The 21,021-nt window shown below is 57.4% G+C and overlaps 2 protein-coding genes and 1 non-coding gene across 12 annotated transcripts in view; all 3 read right to left on the minus strand.

Moving 5' to 3' along the window:
* Window positions 1-14,234, minus strand: part of TNPO2 (transportin 2) — an 18,818-nt gene extending 4,584 nt beyond the window's left edge. For 2 of the 9 annotated variants that reach the window (XM_045492062.1, XM_045492068.1), the window contains exons 1-17: window positions 11,216-11,328; window positions 9,612-9,723; window positions 8,920-8,995; window positions 8,688-8,837; window positions 5,857-5,963; window positions 5,637-5,770; window positions 5,462-5,543; window positions 5,265-5,387; window positions 5,048-5,166; window positions 3,908-3,968; window positions 3,640-3,805; window positions 3,282-3,434; window positions 1,711-1,936; window positions 1,334-1,505; window positions 792-878; window positions 605-712; window positions 350-508 (exon numbers count right to left, since the gene is read on the minus strand). In XM_045492062.1, the coding sequence (XP_045348018.1) occupies window positions 350-508; window positions 605-712; window positions 792-878; window positions 1,334-1,505; window positions 1,711-1,936; window positions 3,282-3,434; window positions 3,640-3,805; window positions 3,908-3,968; window positions 5,048-5,166; window positions 5,265-5,387; window positions 5,462-5,543; window positions 5,637-5,770; window positions 5,857-5,963; window positions 8,688-8,837; window positions 8,920-8,995; window positions 9,612-9,710 (2,022 nt within the window). In that variant the 5' untranslated portion in view covers window positions 9,711-9,723; window positions 11,216-11,328. Of the gene's footprint in view, window positions 1-349; window positions 509-604; window positions 713-791; window positions 879-1,333; window positions 1,506-1,710; window positions 1,937-3,281; window positions 3,435-3,639; window positions 3,806-3,907; window positions 3,969-5,047; window positions 5,167-5,264; window positions 5,388-5,461; window positions 5,771-5,856; window positions 5,964-8,687; window positions 8,838-8,919; window positions 8,996-9,611; window positions 9,724-10,876; window positions 11,003-11,215; window positions 11,409-14,210 lie in introns of those variants that run through there. The other 7 variants (XM_045492065.1, XM_045492064.1, XM_045492063.1 and 4 more) reach the window with 7 other exon arrangements.
* Window positions 1,585-1,655, minus strand: LOC123607797. Its single transcript, XR_006716935.1, has one exon. It is a non-coding gene; the product is annotated as a small nucleolar RNA SNORD41 (small nucleolar RNA).
* Window positions 14,235-16,699: 2,465 nt separating the features above from the next.
* TRIR (telomerase RNA component interacting RNase) lies at window positions 16,700-20,207 on the minus strand. 2 transcript variants are annotated; one of them, XM_045492078.1, is made up of 3 exons: window positions 19,773-20,207; window positions 17,486-17,563; window positions 16,700-17,139 (listed from the first exon to the last, which is right to left on the minus strand). In XM_045492078.1, the coding sequence occupies exons 1-3, from the start codon at window positions 20,121-20,123 to the stop codon at window positions 17,032-17,034; spliced, it is 537 nt and encodes a 178-aa protein (XP_045348034.1). In that variant the 5' UTR covers window positions 20,124-20,207; the 3' UTR covers window positions 16,700-17,031. The 2 variants fall into 2 exon arrangements, with proteins under 2 accessions (XP_045348034.1, XP_045348035.1); XM_045492079.1 differs by lacking the exon at window positions 16,700-17,139 and having other exon boundaries at window positions 17,487-17,563; window positions 19,796-20,202.
* Window positions 20,208-21,021: the final 814 nt, after the last annotated feature.

The raw sequence follows: 21,021 nt of genomic DNA on the forward strand, positions 1-21,021 counted from the left end.
AGGAAGGGGCAGGGATTAACTGCTGCCCGTCCGGAGACACTGGGGGTGCGCACATATGTCAAGTTGGAGGGGCTTATGCTTTCCTATTTCCTCTTTCTACCTTTGTTTTTGTTAGTAATCTCTATGCCCAACATGGGGCTCGAACTCACGACCCCGGGATCAAGAGTCACATGCTCCCCGGACTGAGCCAGCCGGGAGCTCCTTGTTTTTCAACGAGATTTTACTCATGTCTTCTTTGAATCACTTTTTAAAATAAGTACAAGCTTTTTTTTTCCTATGGGTCCCTTTCTCCTGTTGTCCGCAGGGCACACCCCGGGCCACAAGTCAGGCTTGTGAGGGGCCCGCCCACCTGCATGCACTGGAAGAGCAGCGTCATGATGTTGCTGCGGGCCACCAGCTGTTCCACGTGGCCGCCCAGGCCCTCGGCCAGGCCGCTGAGCAGGTCCAGTGCCACGATCATGAAGTCCTTGTCGGGGGCCTCATACTGCTCAGGGTGCTGGGTGTACATCTGGGCACAGATGGGGCAGGCGGGTAAGGGGAGTGGGCCCGGGCTGGGGCAGCCGCAGAGGAGCGGGTGGCGGGGCAGGGGTGGTGCGATGCTCACCATGGCCTGGGCCAGGGTCTTCTGCACCAGGGTGACGCAGCGCTGGTAGACTGGCTCACAGTAGGGCAGGAAGCCGCTCTGCAGGGCGGTGGCCACCGATGACAGGCACTGGTCGGGCGGAAGGCAGGAGAGGTGAACTCAGGAAGGATGGGGCAGGGCTTTGGGAGAGGGCCTGGAGCCCACCCACCTCTAGCAGAGGGAAGAGGTCCTTGTCTTCGTCCTTGAGCTCGTTCCACTTCTGGATCAGCGGAGGCATCAGCTTCTGGATGTATTCCTGAAAAGGAAGCGTGAAGTTGGGGCCCCCCGCACGGGGGTGGCAGCCTGGAACCCGCAGGGCTCTTCGTGACTCAGAGGCACCTATCGCCTGAGTGATGAGGTCTGGGCTCCTTGCTGTGGCTCCTGGGGCCCTACAGGGCCTTGACATCCAGCCAGACCCCCAGGCCCTTCTCGTCCCTAGCCCCAGCCTCCCCTCTCCGCCCCCCTCGGAGCCCAGGTCGGCGCCTCCTGGTTCCCGCAGGCCCCTGAGTTTCCCCAGCACAGCACTTGCCACACTGTCGCATAACCGTTTCCCCCGCTAGACTGGGAGCAGGGTGAGGGCGGGGGCCGGGTCCGTCTGTCTGCCTCTCGAGGTCACGGCCATGTCCCCGGCGTGCGACATGAGGTTGCTGCCAGGTCACTGGACGCAAAGGGGCGTGAGGATCAAGAGAGGGAGATGCCGTGGGGCCTCACCGGCTGGTTGAGGTGGTGGCCCACAGAGTCAGCCAGGGTGCCGATGGCGTCGTAGAGGATGAGCAGGTTCTTGTGCTGGTACTTGCCGAAGGCGAAGACGAGGGTGTCGAGGATATAGCTGAGGTAGGGCACCAGCTCTGTGCAGGCCTCCTCCTCCAGGGTGGCGAAGGCACTGGAGTGGGGAAGGGGTTTAGGGGGGCGGCCACAGGCGGGGCTGGGCCCTGGGTGGGGTTGTGGGGAGGGCATGCACCCGGGATCAGCCAGTACGAATACGTGAGAGATCAGCGTGACGTCAAGGGTCAGGAGTTATCATCACTTCCCAGGAGGCAGCCAGTGGGGCAGGGGTGGGGGCCGTGGGGTCAGCGCTTGAGGGTCACCTGCAGGCCGCCTCCTGCACCCTCTTGTTGCCATCCAGGATGCGCTTGAGCAGCTCTGTCATCAGAGGCTTGAGGTGCATGTCAGGTGGCTGACTGACCACCCAGTGGGCATAGCGGCTCAGCGTCCAGCAGGCAATGGAGCGGACCAGGGCCTTCTTGTCCGACAGGCACTGGATGAGGTGCGGGATCAGCTCGGGCAGGTAGGGCACCATGCCCTGCATGCAGCCTGCAAGCACCAGCACAAGGACAAGCCTGAGCCCAGCTGGGCCTGGCCACACCTCACCCTCTGCAGAGAGCTCAGTGGCACCTGCCATGGGGGGGGGGGGGGGGACACTGGGGACACTGAGGCTGGGACGTTGAATCACAGACACGATGGCTCAGTCACAGAAACGGTGAAAGGCAAGGCTGCGATGGGAAGCAGCGTCACGACAAGCCTTTCCCCTCCACTGGCTCCACCCCGTGACAGTCACTCATTACTTCACAGATGGCCGGGCAGCACGGTGACCAAAATGGTCGGGAAGTAATTTTCCTTTTTCAACCTGCACTCTACGCCCAACGTGGGGCTCGAACTCACGAGCCCAAAATCAAGAGCTACACGCTCCACTGAATAAGCCAGCCAGGCACCCCAAGTACTTTTCTTTTGAAACGTTTCTGGGGTATTTGTGCTTTTTCTATTTTTCATCTTTTTTTAAAAAGAAAAAAAGCCACAAATGAATCTCTTGTTCGGAGAACACAGATAACAGCACGCCATCTAATGATCCAAGACCCAAGAACTATTTTAACCAGTTATGGGTCAATCCCTGGAGACCCTTTTCCGCTAAAAGCTAGGACGCCTGACATAACCCGTTAACTCACGTTCCCGTGCTAACGTAACGTACGTTGGGCCGGTTATGTGAGAAATCTTTCCTTAGATAAACTTTAAACACACGGCTCCTGTTGTCGTGTCTGAACCTTTTATGAGAGGCCTGGAGGCTGAGGGGGGCACTGGTGACACCTGTAACTCAAGCTGTACGTCCCACCGGGACAAAGGAGCGCAAAAGGCGCGAAAAGGACAGAGGTCCGCGTAAACACCACCAGTGGACACTTCCGATTCACAGGCCAGCCTGGGAGGCGGTGGCAGGCTAAAGCCCAGCCGCGCCCTGGGTGACCGGGGAAACGGCGTCAATCTCCCCGCACCCCAGTTTCTTCACCTATGCGCCCCACCTCATCGGGCTAGCGCTGAGCCCGGGGGACCGGGCTGCCAGCCGTGGGGCAAGCGTTGCAGGCTGCCTGTCGCTTTTCTGACTGTAACCGTGCCGACAGCCTCGCAGAACCGCTGTCTGTGAGAATTCAAGGGGGGGCGTGCACTGCGGGGTTCGGGGGTTCCATTCAGGCCCACGGGCCGTGGGGAAGACTCACATCCCAGAGCTGTCTGGAGGGCGCAGGGCAGGCCTCAGAGAGAACCTGGGGGTGGCATCGCCCGTGCTGTGCGGCCACACCCCGGACATAGCCCTGCCTGGGCCGCCCCGTAACGTCCCGCACCAGTGAGGGGCTCAGGGGCCAGGCCCCTACCAGGCCGGAGAGGCACTCACCCTCCGCGATGGCGCCCAGCACCAGGATGCCTGACTCTTTGACCACCCACTCAGGGTGGAAAAGGAGCCCCTTGAGCAGGGGGAGAAGGTGGGGTAGCAGCTCCTCCCGGAAGACGTTGGCCAGGACGTCCAGTGCAGCTGCCGAGCACTTCCCTGGGACGGGAGGGGTGGGGGAGGGGGGCAGAAGCAGGGAGGCTCTTTGGGCGGCTGCCAGCCTCCTGGACCGTATCCCCAGGATCAGAGATCGTGATTAGAGTCGTCACGATCTGCTCTGAGGAGGCGCCTCATCACCTCCCGAGAGTCAGCCCCTGGGCTTCCTGCCCCCGACCCCCCAGGCCCCCCAGGCCAGGCCACGCACTCAGATTCCAGTCGGACAAAGCATCGTCGTCGTCATCGTCCTCTGCGTCCTCCGAGCCATCAGGCCGCTCGGCCTCGTGGGGCAGCGTCACTGTGCGCGACTTATGGAAACGTGGCTTGATGTCCTGCTCGCTGTCGGGGACCGCCTCGTCCTCTTCCACGTCCCCCTGTGGAAGGCCGGACAGATCACTAAGCACCACCAGGGCCCGCAGCCCCAACGCCCCAGCCCTCACCTGCCTGTTCACGCCCGGCGGTCGGCCCGGACTGACCTTGAGCAGAATGATGTCGATTTCTGAGTACTTCATCCCGTTTACCAGGATGGGGATCAACCTGTGGGGAGAGAGGCTGTTCACTGGGATGGGACGCAGGGGTCCCCAGGAGGGCTCACAGCCTGGTCAAAACGGAAGCAACAAGGAGCCAAGGGGCAGTGTGTGGAACTTAGGGCTATTATCCCAACCTAGTCAACCATGGTGCCTGGGACAGAGCTGACATGACTCCTGGCTCCCCACGAGGGCTCTTGACCCAGACCTGGCCACTCAATGAAGTCCAGACCCCTGAAAACGCCAGAGAGCTTCAAACGGTGGCCGAACCCTAGCATGCTGTAAGGCAAGGACATGAGGCCCTTCCCTGGGACGGGCCAGATTAGCGAAGAAACAGGCAGGGCAGCCAGGCGCCCTCAGCTGGTGCCCACGCACCTCAGGAGAAAATGATTCATGACTCGGGGATAGGCGAGTGATCCAAGTTGGCCAAGGAAGGTGAGCCCTAGGACTTTTGCTGGAGATACTGGTTGAGAGAGAATTTCTTTATTCTGAGGTTCCTAAGCTTGAAGGGAAGCAGAAGACCACAGCACTACCATGAGGGAAGGTCGTGCCTGAGGACAAAGCCAACACAGGAGTAGGTCTGAGACTACACAGACATCTTTGATATCCTTTGAGCACCTGGATCCAGCTATGCCTGCAGCCTCCGCTGAGTTTTCATTTCTTTCACCTATAATTTACCACATTTAAAAAAAAATTTTTTTTTTTTAACATTCATTTTTGAGAGACAGAGAGAGACAGAGCATGAGTAGGGGAGGGGCAGAGAGAAAGGGAGACACAGAATCCGAAGCAGGCTCCAGGCTCTGAACTGACAGCACAGAGCCTGACGCGGGGCTTGAACTCACAGAGTGTGAGATCATGACCTGAGCTGAAGTCGGACGCTTAACCCACTGAGCCACCCAGGAGCCCCCACATTTTTAAGTCATTGGAAATTATCTTCTTATCGCCTGCCAACCAGAAACGCACAGGGATCGAAAGTAAGCGGAGACAGAGAACACAGACCGAGACTAACACAGGAGACAACCAGAGGGAAGGCAGAGGACAGCGAGGGGTGGGGGCTGAGGTGGGACAGAGGGCAGCAGTGGCACTCACTGGACCAGGTGGGAGGCCAGGACTTCCTTGCAGATGGGCTGCTCGGCCAGCGTCAGCCAGAACTCACAGGCCTCCAGAGCCACGTTCTCATCGTGGTCCTGGGTCCTCTGCAGCATGTACTAGGGCAGGGTGGGAGAAAGGCTAAGGCCTGGCCCAGCCCGGGGTGACGCCCCACCTGCCGCCCACCCCACAGCACGCCCGGGCTAGCCATGCACACCTGGATGATGCTGTGCATGTGGGGGATGAGCCTGTCGATCCGCACTTCCAGCAGCATCACCAGGGCACGGCACACGTTCTTCCGCACCTCAGGGTCGTCGTCCACGGCCAGGGCGAACAGGTGCTGCAGGGAGGGTGGGATCAGCTGCAGCCGGGCCCTCGGCCCTTGCCCTGCTCACCCTCAGCCCGGCAGCCCACCTCGATGAAGGTGTCGATGTTGTCCATCAGCGCCTGGGCCCGGTCCATGATGAACTGGTTCACACAGGCTATGGCATGGGACCTGGCAGGGAGGGGGCACGTGGGTCGGCCCTGACTCCGCCCCCGCCCAGCCCCTCCGCAGACCCCCACCCCCACCCTGGGAAGCCACACCCACCGGATCTTTGGGCTGCAGTGCTTGAAGAACTGTAAGAACTTGGGGATCATGATGTTGAGGGGCCTGTTGAGGGCATCGCTGTCCAGGAGCTCAGATGAGTCTTCGCAGATCTTCTGCAGGGCTCCGAAGGCCCCCTGGGTGGAGAGGAGCGGGCAGACGGATGTGAACCCCAGTCCGGCTCCCCGGCTCCCGCCCAGGCGGGCCACAGCCGGTCACCTACCTCACAAGTGTTGTAATCTTCCGAGTTGAGCAGGTTGCACAGCTGGGGCAGCAGCTCGGGCCACATCTGCAGCTCGCCCTTGGAAGCGATGGTGGTGATGAGAATGCCTGGGGCAGCCGGGAAAGGACGCCGCCTCAGGCTGGGTGCGGGCCTGCCGCGCACTCGCTCCGCTGGCTCACAGGCTGTCCGTGCGCGGTCCCCCAGAAGCCCTACACGCTCCTTTCGAGATCCTCGGAGCCCTACCGTAAGCCAGCTGTTGCAGGCCCAGGGAAGCAGCACAGAGCTACATACAAAAGCCCTGCCCTTGGGAGCAGACTGCCTAGTGAGAGAGACTCCGAGGTAAAAATAAATCAGCAAAAGAACTGGGAGGCTAGATGCCAAAAGCTAAGGGGGGAAAGAAAGCAGAGAAGATGGCCGGCAAGGGCTGAGAGTGAGGGCAGCAATTTTTTTAACGTTTTTTTTTTAAATTTTTATAGGGGCGCCTGGGTGGCTCAGTCGGTTAAGCATCCGACTTCAGCTCAGGTCATGATCTCGCGGTCGGTGAGTTCGAGCCCCGCGTCGGGCTCTGTGCTGACCGCTCGGAGCCTGGAGCTTGTTTTGGATTCTGTGTCTCCCTCTCTCTCTGCCCCTCCCCCATTCATGCTCTGTCTCTCTCTGTCTCAAAAATAAGGGGCGCCTGGGTGGCTCAGTCGGTTGAGCGTCCGACTTCAGCTCAGGTCACGATCTCGCGGTCCGTGAGTTCGAGCCCCGCGTCGGGCTCTGTGCTGACCGCTCGGAGCCTGGAGCCTGCTTCCGATTCTGTGTCTCCTTCTCTCTCTGCCCCTCCCCCATTCATGCTCTGTCTCTCTCTGTCTCAAAAATAAATAAAAATGTTAAAAAAAATTTTTTTTTAAATAAAATAAAATAAACATTAAAAAAATGTAAAAAAAAAAATTTTTTTTATAAAGTTTATTTAGTTTTTGAGTAACTCTACACCCAAGGTGGGGCTGGAACTTACGACTCCGAGGTCAAGAGTCGCATGCTCTTCTGACGGACCCAGCCAGGAGCCCCAAGAACGGCAATTTAAAAACGGGTGGCCAGAGCAGGCCTTGCCCAGGTGACACTGAGCTCTCTGAGCAAAGACCTGAAGGAGATGAGGGGATGCTGTCCAACTCCCTGGGGAAAGGGCATCCCGGGCAGGTGCAAAGGCAGGCTGGGTGTGCTCAAAGACAGGTGAGGAGCCAGAGGGGCTGAGCAGGGGGTGGTGAGGGTGGGGAGCAGGTGGAGGTGAGGGCTGAGAGGTGACAGAGGCAGGTTGTGCAGGACCACGTGGCCTTGGGGAGGCCTCGTACCGCTGATCAGAAACCCAAGTGTGAAATGCAATACGCGAATGAAGGGCAGGGCCGTGAGGCGGTCTGGTGGCTGAGCCGAATCCGGCAAAGGGAACACAGGTGAGGGTGACGTAGACAGAGGATTTAAAGCCAGGAGGTGGCAGTGTTTCCCCAGCAGGGTGAAGCTGTCACTGCCATCACTCTAGATGACTCTGGCTCCTGCTTCTGCTGGAAAAGGGGTGACCTGCGGTGGGTAGGCTCTGAGGAGTGCAGTTCCAGCCCTGTCCCTGTCTGTGCAAACTTGGCCACGTGTCCTAACCCCTCTGTGACTCAAAAGGGGGGAAAAAAAAAACCCACCATGGGTCCCTAGGGATGTTGGAAGCTTCAATGCCTTAATTCAAACATTTAGAGCAGAACCTGGCTATCTAGTGAACTCGGGAAGTCCAGATCCTTCTACTGGTCTCACAGTGGGTATCGTCGGGGCTAAGGGTCACTTAACAGAGGAAGCAGGCCCCAAGATCAGCACTTCTAGCAGGCCCAGTATCTATTCCAACTTAATACTATTTTTGTGTCTTTGTTGCGTGTTTTTAAGGTTACCTGCTCTTTATGGCAAACAAACATCTTTTCATTTAAAAGTTATCTACAACTTTAGGGGGGGGCCTGGGTGTCTTAGTCAGCTAAGCATCCGACTTTGGCTCAGGTCATGATCTCACGGTGCGCAAGTTCGAGCCCTGAATTCGGGCTTTGTGCTATCAGCACCGAGGCCCCTTGGGATCCTCTGTCCCTCTCTCTCTCTGCCCCTCCCCTGATCATTCTCTCCCTCTCTCTCTCTCTCTCTCTCTCTCTCTCTCAAACTAAACAAGTAAACTTAAAAAAAAAAAAGCTAGATACAACTTTCTTCTAAAAGCAACGTTAAAAAGCTGACAATTTAAAGAATACCAACATAAATCCATTGGGGGTCAAGTACATCTCAGTAAAGGTGGGGACAAAAAAGCAAGCCGGTAACAAAGTGTTGAGTTGGTGTTTATCAGTAGTGAAAAGGCTTGGGGGAAAACAGCTGGAGAATTCTCCATCGTCCTTCCCTTAACTTGTTCAGGCAGCCCTCCGAGAGCCAGGAAGGCTCCAACACAAAACTAACTCCCGTGTCATCTCATTACTGGGGAGAAATAGCCAAAGACGCCCAACTCCTCAGGACAGGGAGGCCTCGGGTTCTAACGTGCTACACCCTCAGGGCCTAGACACTGAGTGGTGGCCTCAAAAGAAAGAATGGCTATTTCGGGGGGAGTGGTTCAGAGCACAGACCTGCACTGGCCACTTCCGAGCTCTGCCACTTACCGGGTAAGTCCCTTAACATCTCTGTGCCTCAGTTTTCTCATCTGTAAGATGGCAATCGTAACGGAACTACCAACCACGGTACTGGAGCCTTCAGTGAACTGATACTCTTAACAGGCTGAAAAGCTCCTTAGCTGAGAGCGAGAACTCAGGAGTCCTCACTGGCCGATTCCCACTACCCGCTCTCACCTATGGTGGCTCGGATGAGTGAGGAGGCATCGCCAATGTTGTTGAGACACTCCTGTTTGATGAAGTCGGCCACGGGTGGCGGAAAGCTCTGGTAATGTGCCTTCACGTTGTTCTTGAGAATGAGACCGCTGAGGGACCGAGTCGGCTCGTCTGGGGAAAGAGGGCCGAGGGTCAGGGGACCGCAGGGGAAAAAGCAGGGTCCGGCTGGAGTGGAGGGGTGCTGAGGACATACCTTCCGACTTGAGTCTGGTCAGGACAAAGATCAGGTAGTTGTTGAAGTCGGGAAACTGGTTCAGTTGTTTGAGTTTCTGCCAGGCTGTTAAGGGACTTGGGAGACAAGGGCCTTCCCCTGGTGGGTCCCCTCACTGTCCTGTGGCTGAAAGTCCCTCTGCCCACTGGGATGAGGTGGCTAGCTCCTGGGACCCCACCTGTCAACCTCCCTGCCAGAATAACACAGCACTTCAGGCACCTGAAACTCATCCAGGTGGTGGGGGAGCACGGCTGAGCCTCTCTGTCTGAAGGAGGCGGCTGCTACTCAGTCCTGCTCGCCACCAGTCCCACGTTGCCTGCTTCTTTTAAAAAAGAAGGGAAGTCATATTTTCAAGTGAAACTTGCTGATGGTTTAAGTACCTTAACCTTTAAGTCTGAGTATTTCAAACCTCGATTGAAAAAAATTAATCCTGACGGTGAAACTAACCAAACGGCCCAGTGCCAGTGAAAGGTGGCCTCCTCCCCCTCCCCCACAGGGCCACATTTTCTCTGCACGTGGGACCCAAGGGGTCGGATCCCTGCTTCTCTGCCAATTGTAGCTCCTGACAGAACAAGAGTCTGGGGATTAGGGAGCGGGCCCCTTCCTCTGGTCTTCAGGGGCTGCAGATGTCTGCCCAGTTCCCCCTGGGCCCGGAAGGAAGGAAGGAAGGATACATCCTGCACGATGCGCTGCGTGGCTGTGTTTGGCGACTGCGAGTCTTTGAGCAGCTGCAGGACCTGCTGCAGGCCCTGCTCATCTGGCTGCCAGTCCATGGCGCGAGGTGAGCTGCGGGGGTAGGGGCCAGGGTCAGCGCTGGGTCCCAGGGGCCCCGTGTGAGCCCCGGGCTGAGCCGCCGTGGAGGTGGCCGCAGCGGCAGCACGACGGGAGCGCCCTCGGCGGACAGGCGGGGGTCGCCCGATCCACACCAGCCCAAGTGCGGGGTCCCCGCCAGCTGCGCCATCCACGTCCGCGCAGTCTCAGGCTAGGGAGCGCAGGCGAGGGGATATGGAAGCGGGCCACGGGAGGCGGTGGCGGGGCCCCGGCGGGGCCTCATCAGGCCCAGCGCGGCGCCTTCGGCCCAGGGCAGACCATGCTGCCTCCGCCGGCTGCGGGCCCTACGGCTTCCGCCAGCCTCACGGCCGTTAGGCAAGGCCCCAGCCACCTCTCCATCCAGCGGCCCTGCCCCAGACCGCGACAGCGCCCCGGCCCCTGCGGTCTCCCTGGTCCAGGCACGGTCCCCAAAGAACCCTCTTCTTCCGAAATCCAGCCCTCATGCTCCGCCAGATCCCAGCCGCCTCCTCCGCCTTGGTCTGGTCCCTGAGCCTCCCCAGATGCACGGCCTCAAGGTGCTCCAATCGTCCCGATCCCTGCCACCTCCTCTAATCTGTCCCTCCAAACTGAGCCGGATGCCAGACTCTCCTCTTTTTGGCCTAGCCAGACTCCATCCATAGATACCCCTTAATGGGGCCCGAAGCAATCCCCAGACAGGTCGGAGTTCCCTCTCGGAAAGACAGCCAGCCAAGCCCGCCCACCCCACGAAAGATGACCCCTGGACGGGTCCCCGTCGCTTTCCCCAATCAGGTCTGGCCAAGTCTTTCCCCCCTCCCGCCCCCTGCCCCAGTCAGCATTAACTCCTGCTGACGGATCTCTGCTGTTTCCCCCAATCAAGTTCGGCCAAGCCCCCCACCACCTCGAGCCGGAAACCCACTTCGTCCGATCCCTGCAGCTTCCCCCAGTTAGGCCTGGCCGCCAACACCGCCCGGAGCATTCCCCCCAACGGATCCTAGCGACGCCTCGAAGTCAGACCCAGCAAAGCCCTCTAGAACGAAGTCTGATGCCCCTCCCTGTCACGGTCCAAGAAGACCCCCCAACTTTTCAGTGAGGCCTCCCGCAACCAGACCCAGCCAAAGCTCCACCAAAATAGCCCCCCCACACACACCCGATCCTCGCGATGTTCCCCAATCAGGCCCTAAGCAGTCCCCAGACGCTTCCCCCAGATCCCCTCCAGCCCGACCCCAGCCGCCCCACTGGCCCGATTCTCGAGGCACCAGAGTCTGGCCGGGCTCCGAGGCCCCACCCCCTAAGCCCGGCTCGGTTTCCCCCTCCCCCGCCCCGGCCCGTTCTCGCTGCCTCGAGAATGGGGCCCAAACCAGGTTCTCGGCCTTTCCCAGTCAGGCGGTCCCGACGGCCGGGCCGCGCGCGGCGCAGACCCGGACCCCGGCGGGGGTCAACGCAAGCTCGGGCCGAGCCCGTCAAGCTTCGGGTAAGGCCCACTTACCGGGCCCCGGGTGGCAGCAGCGGCGCCTTGCGCTGCGGCTTCTCCTGAGACTCGCGCGGAAGGAGGGAGCCAAAGAGAGGGAATAAAAAAAAAAAAAAAAAAGAAAAAAGAAAAAAAAAACGCGGCCGTGGATGGGCCGCGGCGGCCTCCGTACACCGTTCAAACTGGCCCAGCTGAACCAATGGGGAGAGGCAGTCATAACACGTGGCCTGGCTCCGGGGAGAACCGGGCCCCGCCGAGACTAGGTCACGTGACAGGAGAGTAGGCGGCTCTCCTGGCCTCTCTGGCCGTTAGGTCTTCCCAGCGTCTCGTTTTCTCAGCGTGTCTCACGCCCGCCTGACAGCGGCTCTTTGCTGGGAGCGGAGTTTGGTGGCGCGTGGGGACTTCAGGTGTTTGGTGGACCCGGAAACCTCTCCGCCACAGCTAGTTGAGCCTGCCCCCCCCCTCCTCCAGGAATTGAACTGTGTCTTTCTCCTCGCATCCAGAGGATGCTCCTGGGAGGAGCACAGTAAGTGCCCTCGTGGAAAGACCAGAGAAGACTTAGCCTAGGGTGGATTTTAGACCCCAGAGACAAAGGAAGGAAAGCCGGACAAAGGGAGAGGAGCACCTTTGCGTTCCTGAAGAAGCCTCTGCCACATTTTGTGTTATTTGCTTTCCAGTACCGTTTCATACTGTTTATGCGGATCTGAGAAAAACCCACATGAATATGAAATTCTAAATGAAATTAATAAACGCTGAAGCAAAAGGCCTAAGTTGAATAGGGTGAAAGAGCCCAGGAAATTTAGGCAAGGGCAGGGTCATGATGAAAGGCATCTTCGTAATCCTTTTGCCACCTGAGGACAAAGTAGGGCACCCCCTTTTTTTTTTTTTCAACGTTTTTTATTTATTTTTGGGACAGAGAGAGACAGAGCATGAACGGGGGAGGGGCAGAGAGAGAGGGAGACACAGAATCGGAAACAGGCTCCAGGCCCCGAGCCATCAGCCCAGAGCCCGACGCGGGGCTCGAACTCACGGACCGCGAGATGGTGACCTGGCTGAAGTCGGACGCTTAACCGACTGCGCCACCCAGGCGCCCCAGGGCACCCCTTTTAAGAGCAGAGCAGGATAGTAGGGAGGAGCTGGAGACCCTGGAGCGACTGTTTCCATCTTCCTAGCCAGGCCAATAACAAGGTGGGCAACCTCCTGCCGCTTTGAGCCTTGGTTTCCCCACTTGTCAAATGGGTATAAGAATAGTTTGCTGGGTTGGAGATCAAGTTAAGCATTACCAGGCCTGCCGTAAACTGTCTTTAAAAACGTGGCTTTTACCACCCCCACCCCCCACCCCCCCACCTCAAGGCCGTCCTTTCACTGTATTCAGCCACACCCTAAACCAATATTTACTGAATTGACTTAATCAACTAGGCCTCTAATCCCAAAGGGCAAGCCAGCACTGCCTCAAGAACTTTTTGGTTTCAGGGCAGGCAGGTCAGTTTTTGCCCCAACCTGGAGGAAGGAGACACGTTTCTCAGCCCACTTTCCATTAGCAAAGTCAGCCCCCCTCCGTTCATTCATGAAAAAACAGGTGCCGAAGACCTCTCCACTGGGGCCTCCCAGGTTTCAGAAGGATCTGATGGCGCCAAACGCCACTCAGTCGGGGAAGACTCCCTACAGGAGCAATCCAGTTTCCCACCTTTGCTGTACCGAAACCCGGCTGGAGAGACACGTGCGGAAACCCGCCGCCTACGCATGCGCAATGGCCTTCCCTCGCTTGCCCCTAGGCCCCAGAACTACAAATCCCGTCTCACCGCGCGCCCGCGTTGCCGCGCTTACGGACTCTGGCTGTGACTCAAAACCCGGGGGTCTGGAACCCCCCCCCCCCCCCGGAGGTGGGCATTGAGCAAAAGGAAGAGTGACATTGAGGGGCTGGTACGGGAAGTTTCGGGAACGGGTGTGGGAGTTTTCTGTTCAGGGTTGGGGATTGCTCCAGAATAGGGTCAGGTGGGGAGAGAGTTGGAGATGGGCGAGAAAAATTAATGCTCGCCTTCTTTTCATATGTCAAGTTTCAAAAAGAAAATTAATAATAAGTCAAGTTCCCATTGGTCCCGCGCCGAGCCTTGGGGGAGAGGAGAGTTGGACAGAATAAAGTGACCCACCCTGCTTTTGTGGTCCAAGGTATCGGCCCTTGTGTGATCATGGAAGTCTTTCTTCCTCTCCCCATCTAGTGGATTTGAGTACTGAATCCAGACTTTTCCCCTCCTTTTTTAAGGGAGGCTCCATGCCCAACGTGGGGCTTAAACTCACAACCCTAAGATCAAGAGTCACACACTACTGAATGAGCCAGTCAGGTGCCCTCATTTCACTATTTCTTAAGACCTACCCTACTGCCTGTCAGGCAATTTCCTAATGTAATTCTCACAACAGCCCTGTACACAGCAAACTTACTTCAACTAGAAATTTACTTCAGCTAGAAACAGTGCAAAAAAGAAACTCAAGGAGCTGGTGCTCAACTGTTAATCTGAAATGGGAGACAAAGGCCTCTCCGTTTACAACAGTGTCTCTGCTTGAGCATCTCTTTGCGCTGCTCCCACGTTTAAAGGTCACCATACATCCCCCAACCCAAGCCAACTGCTTCACCCAGAGAATAATGACAGCTGTTTCAAATAATGTCAGGGTTAATGTTGACTTCATCAATATTGCCCTTGCTTTAGAACTTGACTCTGGGGCGCCTGGGTGGTGCAGTCGGTTAAGCGACAGATTCTTGATCTCAGCTCAGGTCATGATCTCACAGTTGGTGAGTACCGGGTTCTGGGCTGATGGTGCAAAGCCTGCTTGGGATTCTATCTCTCCTCTCTGCCCCTCCCCTGCTTGTGCTCGCGCCCACGCTCTCTCTCTCTCTCTCTCTCCAAATAAATAAACTTAAAAAAAGAAAAAAGACCTTGACACTGCTGATGCTTCTGTATTGTACCCCTATTTTATAGATGAAAAACTTGAACCACAGAAAGGCTAAGTGACTTACCCAAGATCACACAACCAACAGGCATCAGAATAGTTTGCAGCCACGACCGTGTGACTCACCAAACCCTGAATTTGATTCTCCTTCCCCTTCAGACTTTCCCCAGGTCACGACTGGTGAATGCAGTGAAGGGGGATGCTGGGACTCCATCAGCTCCTCCTGCCTCCTGACACTCCAGAAAAGAGGCTGAGCTGCTGCAGGGGCGACCTACTTCTCCCACTTGTGTTTCTTTTTAAAGATCCAGCGGCTGCTGGTGCCTTTGAGGGAGGAGGTAAGGGTGGCGCCATCGGCCTTCTATGTCCCCTCCCCCAACACTACATCCCCAAGGCTGAAGTTACACCTGGGCCAGCTCACCATCCCCAAAACAGGAGGGAGAGACCTTTGAGCCAATGTGGAAGATAAACCGGACAAGCCTTGCAGCAGGAAGTTAGCAGGAAGCGAGAGGGGCAGGTCTCCTTGTCCGAAGCCCACTACTGCTCTTCTCTTTGAGGAGCCAGGGGTGCTCTCAGCTGGGTGTCTTTGCACCTACTGTTCCTTTGGCCTTGAACACTTCCAAGGATCTTCACTGCTCTCAGAATTTGGGGCAAATATTAACCTTCTCAGGGCCATCCCTGACCAACTTAAACTTGCCATCTCTCCCACGCTCATCTCTGCCCCCCTTTCATACTCCCCCCACCCCCATAGAACGTATAACCTTCCGATGTGTGATGTGTTCTGTATTCTATTTTGTTTCTTGTTTCCTCATCTAGAATGTTAGCTCCACTAAAACAAGGAGTCTTGCCTGTCTGGGTGCTCCGTGTCTGGAAGGCCCACCCCATCCCCCACAGGCTGGATCTGTCAGTCTGAGGGCAGGTGGATACCACCTCAGCCTTCCTCCCTCTGCCTACACAGGTCCCAGGCACCAGGTGGCCATCATGATCTGCCATCATCTTCCAAGTCGTGGCCCTCCTGACGGAAGGGGGATGGGAGCCTGAATCTGGGATGGGGAGGAGTGCCAGCTGCTCGGCATTCCTGCGCGGGAAGGCCTGGGAGGTGGGCCCAAGGCTGGGGGGACCCAGATGTCGCTCCAGGTCTAGGAGACTGGAGAAAGGATCATCAGGAGGCACGGGCATCTTAAAGCGTTTGTGGGTTCACTGGAGAACAGGCAGCCAGGCAGCTTCCAGGAGGGCACAGAAGTACAAGGAGCACTAAAAGGACACGAGGGGAGTCAGGCTTCCTTTAGGACGCTCCATCCCCTGACATGTCAACAGTCGTGTTCTGCAAGGTGGCATCTGTGCTGCTGATCACATATACGTAAGGGTGGGGTCGACCCAGCCTCCCTGGGAGGGCTGCAGGGAGCTGGCAGGACAGAGCAGCCCCGCCAGAGTCCAGATCCTAGCCCTGCTCACTTCCTCAACCCCCAACTGTCCACCTCTTCCCCTCCCCCGGTCCCGGCCCAGCCTCATCTCCGGGTTCTGCCCCAGGGCCCTCTTCAGTCTGTTCTCCACACAGAAGCCAAAAGGGGCCGGGGCGCCTGGGTGGCACAGTCGGTTAAGCGTCCGACTTCAGCCAGGTCACGATCTCGCGGTCCGTGAGTTCGAGCCCCGCGTCGGGCTCTGGGCTGATGGCTCAGAGCCTGGGGCCTGTTTCCGATTCTGTGTGTCCCTCTCTCTCTGCCCCTCCCCCGTTCATGCTCTGTCTCTCTCTGTCCCAAAAAAAAAATAAACGTTGAAAAAAAAACTTAAAAAAAAAAAAAAAACTTTAAAAAAAAAAGGGGGGCCTATTAAATATAACCTGTGGCTCCCAGGCTCATACTGCCCCCCCCCCCCAAAGGCTTCTTCTAAGCATGAAGTCCCAAATCCTGACCCTAGCACACAAGGCTGTGTATGTAATCCACACACCCTCCTCACTCTTTAGGCTCAGTCATACGGGCCACCTTGAAGCTCCCCACAAAGGCCCCATGTTCTCCCACCTGTTTTCACACTGGCTATTCCCTCCACCTGCTTCCTCACTTCCCTCAGGACTCAGATCAGATGTCAAGGGAAACAGACACCCTCCCCCTAGCCTCCACCCTGTGCTTCTTCCCAGTCACCTCCCAAAATGGCTTCCCCCTTTTTGTCTGTGTGTGTTTCCTTCCAGAAGGGCAAGAAGTGTACATGGTCCGTTCCATTCACTGCTGTGGCCCCAGGTCCCAGAAAACCCTGGGGCACACAGTAGGCACTCATTAAGTGTCTGCTGAATGAACAAACTGACAGCTGTGGCCCAGCCAGAGAGGGCTAGGATATGATCCTGAACATGAGGAGCAACAGTGGGGGCTCTGTCAGGGGTAGGGGGAAACGGGTCCCGAGGAGAGTCCAGGCCAACAGGAGAGGATGCACTCCTGTCTTTCCCGTGCTCCCCAACAGTCCCCTCACCAAGCCAGACCCAGGACCAGGTGCAGGACTAGGCCGTGGCAGGGAGGGGAGGGGAGGCTTAGGGTGGAAAGAACAAAGAAGGCAGACCAAGCACACAGCTCCGGCACTAAGTCAAGTTCTTTACTTCCCAGAAGTGATGGCTAAGGGGTGGGGTGGGGTGGGGTGGGATGGGGAGGAAGACAGAAAAAGCCAGAGAGAGCGAGGAGGTAGGAGGAGAGGGGACAGTAAACCACTGTTCTATGAAGTCTCAGGAGGCAAGTGCTCAAGGTAAAAAAGAGTCCTGGAGAATCGTCCGCGGCTGCGGGAAGCATCTCGATTTCCTTCTGTGTAGAAGTCCTTGGGGAGGGGAAAGGCTGCCGCCGCTGCCGCTGCATTAAATAGTTATGTACATCGCAGAGAGTCCCAGGCCGTAGGCAGGCGGGGGAAGGGGGTCATTTCACCAGGGGCCGAGTTTTATCATCATCGCCGCACTGATGGGCTTTGTACTTTTTCACCTCTGCCATGTACTTGGCCCACGCATCACCTTTACTTGTTAATACCTGTGGGTGGGGGGCACACAGGGGTTGCAAGGGGATACCGAGGAGGCCAGGGACAGGGGGTCAGGACTGTCCTGAGACAGCTGACACCCACCTTCCCCCAAGTCACCCTCAAGGTCCTGGGTTTGAGGTAAAGATATGCAGACTCAAGTTATCTGGGGATCCTGTTGAAAGCCCTCCTCCTCGCACCCGCACCCAGCACACCCACCCAAGGCCCCCAGGTGCTAGACAGAGAGGGAAAGGGCTCAGCAGCCAGGCACCGAGGCTGGAAGGGAAAGGCACGGTGAGTGGTCCCCCACCCCCCCGCTCCCCCTGCGCCACCCCCCCCCCTCGCCCCCAGCCTGCTCACCTCATCCTCCGTCTTCTGCTTCTTGGCTACTATTCCCGTCTTGAGGGCTAGTTTGTTCCCGCCTCTGCGCTTGCCCACCTGGGTGAAGGGACAGAAGACTGCAACGGTTACAGGAGTCGGGCCCGCCCTTGGCGGCGCTGAGGCCCACTACACCTTCCTAGCCCGGCCCGGTGGCCCGTCCCGACGCCGCGCCCAGCTCCGCCAGCCGGCCGACCTGCGCAGCAATCAGAGAGGAGCACACGCGACTCTTAGCGCCTGCCCTGGGCCCATGATGCCCTGGCAGTCCTGGGCCCCTGGGCTGCCCTCCCTGAAAGCGAGAAGAACCCCCACATCAGTGGGGACAGGCTGTCCTCACTCTCCCTCCGGAAGCTTCCCCCTCCCCTAGCAGGGACCACACAGTCAGCAACAGCTCCCTTTACTGAGCACTCACTGTATGCTAAGCTCTGTGCCAAGTACTTTGGATGTGTCATCCTTCACTTTCACAGCTGCCCTAAGGTGAAGGTGACAACCATCCCCATTTCACAGATAAGGAAACATCTTTAAGGAGAGGGCCCTACCCTAGGTCCTGCTGGCAGCAAACAACGGAACTGGATTCAGGGTTGGATGGGTCCAAGTCACAGAGCAACATCCTTAACCGCCAAGCGACAGCGTCTCCCCTGCACCTCAACTGGCCCCTTTAAGAGCGCCCCTCCATGAATAAACGAAAAAGGCAGTGACAACCACTGTTACTGTCACTTAACAAAGGGGTACTCAGCCTCCACCTCTAGTTCTGCCACCAACCCTAGGAACCTAGGTCTGAACACTTCCCCTCCAACAGAAGTCTCACTCTAGATCTCATCCTGGTCCTCCACCTGCTCCCACGGACAGCACTTTCTGTGCCCACGTGCGGCAGACAGGTTTCACACACATCATCCCCTCTCTACCCCTCAACCAGGCATCAAGTGACCTGTGCTGCTGGCACTAGTCCCATACACTTTTCACAGATGAACAAACTGAGGCTTGGAGAGGTTAGATCACCTGCCCCAAACGACACTGTTAGATCCAAAACTTGACCTCCGGTCTGTTACTCTCAAGCCAACACTTTCCTCCACAGCACACAGACCTCATCTCTGAGCAAATGAGTACCCAGGCTGTGAGTTAGCTGCTTGTTTTTCATTCTTCTTTTTGTTGTTGTTGTTATTAAAGAAACTTGTCAGATTTTTTTTTTTTTTTTTTTTTTTTTTTTTAAACAGGCTCCATGCCCAAGGTCGGGCTTGAACTCTAGACCCTGAGATCAAGAGTCGCATGGCCTACCAACTGAGCCAGAGAGGAGCCCCCAGGGACTTGATCTTAGTATCAGAAACAAAGCAAGCTCAGAGATGACCATCAATATAGCTGCCATTTATTTAGCCTAGAGTTTCTCAACCTCACACTGGTGACATTTTGAGCTGGATCATTTTTGCTTGGGGTCAGGGGGCTATCCTGTGCATTGTAGGATTTGAGCAGCAGCTCTAGCCCCTACTCACAGATGTCAACAGCACCCCTCCCCCAGTTCTGACAACCCAAAATTTCTCCAGACTGCCAAATTGTGGGGGTGGAGGGTAGGGTGGGGTGGGGTGTTCATTCCCAATTGAGAATCACTGGTGGTTTAACCCTTCCTATAAGACAAACCCGGCACTAACCTCCCGGATGGCCTCACGGAACCCCCACCACGTCAGAAAATGCAACGATATCCGTTTTTGTAAATAGGAAATTTAAGGATAGGCCAGCCCAGATACTCCAGGAAAGCAACGATCTTGTCATGTTCAACACGGCATATCCAGCACCCAGCACAATGCTCAGCATAAGGTAAGGTGCTCAATAAATGGACACTGGGCGAATGAAACTCAGGGAAATAGAGCAAATTTCCTAAGGTCACACAGTAAGCGTTCTGAGAGTCTCTAATCCACACAGCTCAGATTCCAGATTTGAATTTGCCCCCCCTTCCCCTTAGTGGAAGATGGTCCCATTATCCAAGTTCAAGTACCACTCAAATAGGAATCCCGGGATCCTGATTTCCCCCTCCACGGAGCGCTGTTTCGAATGCAATTCCCTGGTTCCCGGCCCCCGCGGGCGGGCTCCGGGGGTCCCCACCCCCGCCCCCAGACCTCTCGTCGAGAATCCAGTTTCCGGATCCTTAGCGGGCGACCCGAACAGCCCCCTCATCTGGGCTGGAGGGTGGACCCCGATCCCGATCCCCTTTCTCGGGCCCCGAATCCCTCTGCCAAGGCAGGCCCTGGCGCCCGCCCCCACCCCCGCGGCTCCTTACGAAGCTGAGCGTAGGGCCCGGGCCGCCCTTCCTCTTCAGATCCCCAGGGCCCGCGGCGGCGGCGGCGGCAGGCTGGTCGGGTCGCGGCGGGCCCGGGGGCGGCTCCTCCTGCCGCTGCCGCTGCTCCTCCTCCATCTTCCGCTTGAACAGCTCCAGGAAGCTGCCGTCGTTGGCGAACAAGTTCACACCGCCCGACACCGGGCTAGAACCCGCGCCCGACGCTTCCTCGTCCCCGCTCTCGGGCGACGTCCCGGGCCCAGACTCAGCCCATCGGCTCCCGACGCCGCCGCCGCCCGCGGGGCCCGGCGCCTCCCGGCCCGGAGGCTCCGCCCGTCTCCCTCGGGCAGCCATTTTGTCGCCAGGTGCCGCGCAAAGGACTCCGGGAAGGCGGCTCCGGCCAGGCGCTTGGCGCCCGACTTGCCCCGTCCCAGGCAATGCATGCCGGGAAGAGCGGTCTGGCCCTCAAGCGTCCGCAGTGGGGGCGGAGTATGTGGGGCGGGGCGAATAAGGGGTAAAACCAGAAGCGACGAGCCCGCCCAGCCACGCGAGTTCTTATAATCCAGCTAGGTTTGGGCAGGCATTACGCATAGTCTCCCCGGGAATGGAGCCATTGTCTGAGACTGGGGCTGTAGCTGGCTCTCCGGAGTGAAGTTCCCGCTTGAAACTGGGGGCACATTAGCTTTCCGGGGCTAAGATCCCCTTCTGGCACCAGGGATAATCTCTCTGAGGGAAAGGACCCCATCAGAGACTGTGTACCCAACTGACACCTCGGAACCGAGGTCCCTATCTCGGTCTAGAGGACATATCTAGCCTGACCCCCGCCCCCGACTAGAAATGGGGATTTTTGGGGTTGTGTATCTGCCTCTGAGATGGAGCTGTCCTTTGGGAATGGGGACACAGCTGGCTCCGTGGAGCTGGGGTCCCCATCTGACAAGGGTGTATTTGGGGGGCTGGAGTACTCAAGTGAAGCCGCGGATATTTCTAGGCTGTAGTCTATCTAAGGTTAAGAGTGTTCACCAAGGGCCTGGGACCCTGCTGTATTCCTGCCCAGGACAGAGGTTCAAACAGGGAATTCGAAGGAGTCTCCCCTCCCAACAGGAAACAGTGCAAGAAGGTTTTCGGGAATAGGGTCCTTTCTGCGACAAAGAGTGCAGTTGCAGGTGTGGTCCCTGCCCTGGACTGCCCAGCACGGCGCACTGGACAAAGATCTGCGGACCCTGCCCACAACTGGAGTTGTCCCTCTAACCTA

Source organism: Leopardus geoffroyi, chromosome A2, assembly GCF_018350155.1.
Source record: "Leopardus geoffroyi isolate Oge1 chromosome A2, O.geoffroyi_Oge1_pat1.0, whole genome shotgun sequence".
Taxonomy (NCBI): Eukaryota; Metazoa; Chordata; class Mammalia; order Carnivora; family Felidae; genus Leopardus; species Leopardus geoffroyi.

Excerpts from the sequence above, each read along its gene's own strand:
- TRIR (XM_045492078.1), bottom strand. The coding sequence starts at position 20,123 with ATGGCTGCCCGAGGGAGACGGGCGGAGCCTCCGGGCCGGGAGGCGCCG. Across the intron at positions 17,564-19,772 it reads CGGGCCCTACGCTCAGCTTC|GTGGGCAAGCGCAGAGGCGG; the intron begins GTAAGGAGCCGC and ends CCCTTCACCCAG. Across the intron at positions 17,140-17,485 it reads AGCAGAAGACGGAGGATGAG|GTATTAACAAGTAAAGGTGA; the intron begins GTGAGCAGGCTG and ends CCCCACCCACAG.